Source organism: Mycetomoellerius zeteki, unplaced genomic scaffold (genome assembly GCF_001594055.1).
Source record: "Mycetomoellerius zeteki isolate Tzet28-1 unplaced genomic scaffold, Tzet1.0 scaffold407, whole genome shotgun sequence".
In the NCBI taxonomy this organism is placed as follows: Eukaryota; Metazoa; Arthropoda; class Insecta; order Hymenoptera; family Formicidae; genus Mycetomoellerius; species Mycetomoellerius zeteki.
The window spans coordinates 32897-39562 of record NW_017257400.1 but is presented as its reverse complement, the minus strand read 5'-3'; the positions used below and the strand labels follow the sequence as shown (position 1 = coordinate 39562).

At 33.4% G+C, this 6666-nt stretch overlaps 2 protein-coding genes across 3 annotated transcripts in view; one reads left to right on the top strand and one right to left on the bottom strand.

Annotated features, from left to right (window-relative positions):
• Nucleotides 1-1071, bottom strand: part of LOC108726278 (fukutin-related protein) — a 2609-nt gene extending 1538 nt beyond the window's left edge. Inside the window, exons 1-3 of one of the 2 annotated variants that reach the window (XM_018453746.1) lie at nucleotides 841-1071; nucleotides 305-749; nucleotides 9-209 (exon numbers count right to left, since the gene is read on the bottom strand). In XM_018453746.1, the coding sequence (XP_018309248.1) occupies nucleotides 9-209; nucleotides 305-749; nucleotides 841-866 (672 nt within the window). In that variant the 5' untranslated portion in view covers nucleotides 867-1071. Of the gene's footprint in view, nucleotides 210-304 lie in introns of both variants that reach the window. The other variant, XM_018453745.1, reaches the window with a different exon arrangement.
• A 194-nt stretch (nucleotides 1072-1265) lies between these two features.
• Nucleotides 1266-5299, top strand: LOC108726253 (N(G),N(G)-dimethylarginine dimethylaminohydrolase 1). Its single transcript, XM_018453711.1, has 5 exons — nucleotides 1266-1777; nucleotides 2064-2166; nucleotides 2901-2998; nucleotides 4559-4654; nucleotides 4860-5299. Exons 1-5 carry the CDS (start codon nucleotides 1520-1522, stop codon nucleotides 5112-5114), a joined length of 810 nt encoding a protein of 269 aa, XP_018309213.1. The 5' UTR covers nucleotides 1266-1519; the 3' UTR covers nucleotides 5115-5299.
• Nucleotides 5300-6666: the final 1367 nt, after the last annotated feature.

The following is a 6666-nucleotide window of genomic DNA, read 5'->3' as shown; positions in this document are numbered from 1 at the left end:
GGCAGGAATGGATCTGACAATCTTCTCAAAATTTTTGCCTCAAGCATAGTTACATGTTTGCCCATTACACTATCACATTCTGTTCCCGTAACTCGTGCTATCTTTAAACTCCATTCTCTCACTTTTAAATCTAATTCAAGACAATGTAAGGCTATCTTTCCCACTGGTACAATAACAATCCCTAAATTTGACACTTGCGCGACAGTATCCTACAAGATATAACAAAATCAAAGAGAATAACAAATTCTGTTGCAAAGAAGCGTTTTTCTAAATATTACAACAAATCATCACAAAGGATATTTACCTGTATAACTTGCTTAGTCGACAATCTTGTTGCATCAGGTAAGAATAGGACAAACTTGGTACGTATATAGAAGAGTGGATTCCTTTCCTCGGAGGACTTATTGAACTCGGGCTTTAAGCTGATCAGTTTAACATTCCTCATACTCTCGTTGACAAAGTTCAGCTCCAGTGGCGGATAGGGCAATTCATCGCAGACTATCAAAACGGGTATCCCTGGAAAGGAATTCAAAACTGACTCCACCATGGACGCCACATCGTTTTCGAAGTTCTCGAACTGTCTGATGACAATGGTGACCAGATGGCCCAGACACTGTTGGTGCCTCTGTAGGTGCTCGTTTGTCGTGACGCTCGGCGTCAGCAAGCCCAGGTTGTTTTGCTCCATGGACAGCCGCCATATCCTATGCCAGACGATGAGGTTGCCTAATAGCGCGAGGATCAGAAGCGCCCTGACGAATTTCAGACGCATTATTACGGCACGCGATGCGGTCCCATCTTACATCTTATATTATATTATACATGAACAACGCGTATCCTCACAGCGTCCCGGTGTCAAACTTCGCCATCGAGCTCCAGCGTCAAGCATTTGACAGTTCGGAATGTTTTTATCATGCTGGAACCTGGAATGACGACCAATGACGATCTTCACGTACGGATCATCTCGATGAATTATCGCGTTATTACGAAATTAACAAACGCATGAATGTTCCATTTTATTCGGTAAAGACACCAAAAGAACACCCACGAAGTTGTTGCGTCAACTTGCGTCAACTTTTGAGGTTAGGATAAGCCAGCTTTGATTATCTTTGATTATCGATCAATCGAATGCGATTGTTTTTGGGTCGATATTCGAGTTCTTTTCCTGATCGTTTACATCTCGATTAATCGATTTCTGACGTAGGTTCATTTACCGCTTTTCAGCAAATTAAAACAAATTGGTGTGCGTTCAGTGATTCTTTAATATGATTGGTCTTGCCCTTAGTTCTTTACTGGATCTGAATGTATAAACCAATTATATTAAAGAATTTTGCAATAGTTGCAAAACTGCTTCTGCTGAACGCAGTGCGAATTGTGTCCGAGGCTTTAGTTTTCTTCACATCATGGCTGACCTGTCATCCGTCATTTCGCGTTAAACGTTAAATCTAGTTGAATCTCTGACCGCGCGACATAGGTTTACGTGCTTTTGCTCGTCGGCGAGAGAAACGCAAATCCATCGAGCATGCCGCTGCATCGGTACACGCACGCAATCCTCTGCAGGATCCCGTTGTCGCTGCGTACACGGGGTGAGGTAACATTGGACGAAGCCAGGACGCAGCACCTGGCCCTGGCGCAGCTTCTCCGCGAGCTCGACATCGACGTCGTTGAGATGCCGCCCGACGAGAACTCGCCGCTTTGCGTCTTCGTCGAAGACATCGCCGTCGTTTGTAACGGTATCGCCCTGATTGCCCATCCAAGCGAACCGTCTCGCCTCAAAGAGGTACATAATTCAGATCTTGTTAAAATTGATAGATTGAGTTAGAATTGATGGTAATAATAATGATGATTTAATGTCTTTAAGGTCCAATTCCACAACTCACGGTTGACTCTTAATCGAGGTTCAAGTTATTCACTGTCTCTTTCCAATTTTAGAATTGGAAAGAGATGAGAAACAAGTTGAACCTCAGTTAAGAATTAACCGTGAATTATGGAACTGGGTCTAAATCAAGTTTCAAACTTAATTTCTTCATTGCTCGTTTTTAAATTATTCTTTTGTACTTTTTCAGCTCGATACCATCAGAGCTGTGCTGAAGAAAGAGCTAGAGATACCACTGATAGAAATAAGCGACAAAAATGCCCGCTTAGATGGTGGAGATGTGCTTTTTACTGGTAAATTTTAGTTTGTGTATTTAATATTTGCTTTGATATTCTATACTTTTATGCTTTTAAATGTATATAAACTTCAGAAACATAAATGTTTACAAATTTAAATATCATAGGACCGATGTGCAGAACTCACTAAAAATAATAAAGGCCTATTGCTGGTCAAAGCTAGATCTTTAATTGCTTCTTTTTAAATAATTCAAATTGTGAATTATCTATATACTATATATGTACTTGCATACTATATTTGTAGTCATATTCACTACGCGCCGAAATTTTTCGGACTTTACAAACGCAGCTAAACTATTGAAATAATATCACAAATTAAATTGTGACGCTCAATAAACAACCATTGTAGAGATCTTAACCTAATAGAATCTGTAAATAAATTTTTAGTTTTTGCAAAAAATATTACCTTGGCCGGAAGTCGAACCCGGATCTCTTACATTCCGTGTGAGCGTCCTTACCAGTTAGACTACCGAGACTGTAGTTAGTAGTTAGTAATAGTAGAGTTTCAGTAGTTTAGCTGCGTTTGTAAAGTCCGGAAAAATTTCGGCGTGTAGTGAATATGACTAGAAATATGGTATATATATGCAAGTACATATATAGTATACAGATAATTCACAATTTGAATTATTTAAAAAGAAGCAATTAAAAATCTAGCTTCGACCGGTAATATGCCTTTATTATATATTATTAATAAATGTTTATATTTACTATGCAAAAATATTTCGTCACAGGTAGAGAATTCTTTGTTGGACTGTCTCATTTTACAAATGAAGCAGGAGCACGAGCAGTTGCTGCAGCATTCCCAGAATATCCATGTGTACCTATCAAGGTCGGTAATCTTGTAGATTAACATATCTATAGCATCTAACATTTTTAAAAACTATTAATATCTCCTTTTAAACATAATTCACATATTTCTCATTACATACTAATGTATATCGCATGTCTCATTAAATTCAACATTTGATGTTGAAGTCATAAAGATGTACTCAGTATGAATGATTTTGTGCTATGCACAAGAATAATTTTAGATCTTAAATATGTGTCCAAATTGAAAGGAAGATATTTTGTCTACAATGTTCTTTATACTTACGTTTTTTATCTTAACTATTTTACAAAATTTATTAAAGATTAGTCTAATCTTGTTAGATATGACTGTAATTTTTGTGTCTATTTCTGAAAGCATTTTATATCTTATATTCTCATTATATGATAGTATTTCATTCTTATTAAAAGCTACTTCAGAAATTAATTTAATGCTGAGATGTAATGTATTTACTGTCAACTTTTTTGATTGCTTTTCAGTACTGATTTTATTCTTGAAATAGATCCAATTTAAAATAAAACCCTCTATATGTAATAAATGCATGTTTCAGTTTGTTAGTAACAATGAAAGTTTTGTATTCACAGCACACATTGTACATTTATAAAAGGTATAATAGGTATATATATACCTTGCGGATTTGCATCAAACTTCAACAAAATATCATGCTCACTCACCTTACTTTTCTAATGTTCATTTAAGGTGGGTGATGGTGGCGAAGAGGTGATAGTGGAGAATCTTACCTCAGCCCCTCTTCAGGTTTGGGTGCACTAAACTGACCCTCTTAATATGTCATTAAAGAAAAATTTAACAAAAAGAAAATAAATAAAATGAATATTTTCACAGGCTAGAAACGCAAACTTGCACGATTTTGAGAAACTTTTTTTCGTATGTAATAATTTGAGAGTTTTACAAACTGCTTTTTTGGAATTGTGATAAGTTACACAAGTTCCAGCTTGACACTTGAACCGTGCACTTGAACAATACCACGAATCTTATTCACTCACCTTAGCATGCATATGATTTAACATTTAACTTTAAGCGAAATATTTAAAGGCATTACTAATTTTGTTCATAAATTATCGTTGTATAAATATGTATTGTGTATATTATAAGCTCATTGTGTATGCACTTTTCAGATAACATTTATATTTTACTGTTTACAGTACAAAACACTGTGCACGATTTGCTGGCACATTAAGAATTATTATGGACACCATAATAATGTATTAAGATTATATAAGATTATAATAAATGTTTTAATATAAACGTTTTAAAAATACATCAAATATTTTTTTAAAAATTAATATATAAAAATATACAAATTAAAAAGAAAAAAAAAGTTTATTTTATTGAATAAAATAGTTTGTAGTTTTCGTTGATAAAATTTAATTCAATAATGATTTTCTAATTGTAATTTATTTAAGTGATGTGATAGTGAATTAAGAACATGATATACGAAATGTAATGATAAAATAACTACATGTTGATTATATAGTGCATTGCAATACTCGTTTATTTTTACCTGTAATTTTTGAGATAGTAATTCAATATCTCTCTGCTTAGGTGGCTGAATCCAAACGTTTAAAATCACTGGTTACAATGGCCGGACCAGATGTTATATGTGTAGGGGCTGGAAAAGAGTCTCAGGAAGTTCTCAAGGTTAGTCTTAATTTAAACTAAACACAACTCACTTTGAGAAAGATACTGTTCCAAAATTCCATTTATAGCAAACTTGCTTTCACTCGGACTTGCTACATGACAGACGAATACTGCTATTGTTTTTATAGAATTAAGTTTTCTTTTTAATTAAATTATTTAATTATAGAAAAGTTTTGATTTTTTACTTCCCCGATTTACAATCTAGAGAATCGAGCGAGAAGCAACGTACAGTTACCAAACATTGACTGTGCCCGAGGACGTAGCCGCCAACGTGCTCTACGTGAACGGCACTCTCATTCATCGGTCAGAAGACGAAATTCCACAATCAAGTAAGGTGTTCGCTGAAAAGGTGGAGTTCCCGACTAGATCGTTGCGCTTGTCCGAATTGGCGAAAGTTAGCTCCGGTTTGTCCTCCTGTTGCTTGTTGGTGCGCAGACCGCGACATATCCGTAGCATTTAAACGTGAAAGGAGAAAGATCTATCTTGCGATGTAATCGCAATCTATACCACCAGTGCTATCCGCGAAACGTAAAATCGAATTTTCTTCTATCGAATCTGCGGAAAAATACGATGCAATTCATCACGATGATAATTTGTCATCCCGACATTTTGATAGTATTTTCTAAATTGATTTTTTTAAAGTTACTGTATCATTTTATATCTTGCAAGAGAAAGATTTAGTATTTGAAGAGATTAATATATATATATATATATATATAAACACACATACATATATAATATATAATTTTTATATATTTAGAGTAGAAAAGTAATATATTCAAATTTGATATTAGTTATTTATGTTTATGCTTTTTGCAAAAGATAATCTCTCTATTCTTGTCATTTATTTAATTTTTCATTTAAAAAATTTTTCGTTTTTTATACATGTGACTTTCATTTATAGCTGCAGCTATAGATTTTTTACTAAGTATTTATACTAAGTATTTTACTAAGTATTTTTTGTTTTATTTATTGCTTTATGCATTTTTTTCCTACAATATCCTAAAAAATATATTATAGAGTAAAGCTACGCCATTTACATCTTGTAGTTCTCAACGGGATTAATCTTTACAAATACGGCACGTAACACAATATGGCACAAATCCGATTTTATATATACTATATGCATTTAGAGGGGTTGGAATATTGATTTTTATTATGATATATGTAGAATTGAATCAAAATTAACTTATAATTCAAATTATAATTAAGAATGCACCAACATACACACGTAACGATAAATTATTTATAATCTGCAAGGTTTACGTAATCAGGAAGAAAGTGATCGTGCACTATCAGTATTCTGACTCCTGCAACGCATTCGCAACTAGTCTGAAACGTGTTCACATCGAAGCATTCAAATAAATATCTCTCTATCATCTATAATGTATCGCAAAGTTATCGATAATATAAAAGCACTGATAGTTGTTATATTATAACGAAGTTACGTAATTAAAAGTTTAAACAGAAATCGATGTAAAATTTCTGTATGAAACTTATATGAGACATTATGCTATATACTTGAAATCGCGATACCTCCGATAGTATCGCAGTGGTAAAATATGTGAAATAGAATTGCGATATACTTTGACACTATAAGTGTCGCTGTGACAATTTAGCATTTTGTACAACCGTAATGTTTAGGTAATCCTATAGCATACGTCTGTAATGCTTTTACAACTTTTCTATGCGTTCGCTCTATTTTATAAACATTATTAACATTTATTTTTTACACTATTTTTTATGATGGAACTTGATGCTTTTATAAACACTATCAATATTATAAAACAAACAAAAAATAAGCAGATCTTTTAATGCAATTAATGTGCAGTATTTACAGAATTCATTACAATTTGTTTTGTATTCATTACAATTTGTTTTGTATTCAAAGATTGTCAAGAGCTTATAAGTTCGCATATATGTATAGAAATATAAAAGTTTATAGAAAAAGACAATCGGTCTTTTTATTGTTAGATATATAAGGTGCAATTTTATATGTCACCGATACAAAT

Bases quoted from the DNA above. Each gene is read 5' to 3' on its own strand.
- LOC108726253 (XM_018453711.1), top strand. From the start codon at position 1,520: ATGCCGCTGCATCGGTACACGCACGCAATCCTCTGCAGGATCCCGTTG. The intron at 2,167-2,900 runs GTAAATTTTAGT...ATTTCGTCACAG, and splicing joins TGGAGATGTGCTTTTTACTG to GTAGAGAATTCTTTGTTGGA. The intron at 4,655-4,859 runs GTTAGTCTTAAT...TTTACAATCTAG, and splicing joins AGTCTCAGGAAGTTCTCAAG to AGAATCGAGCGAGAAGCAAC.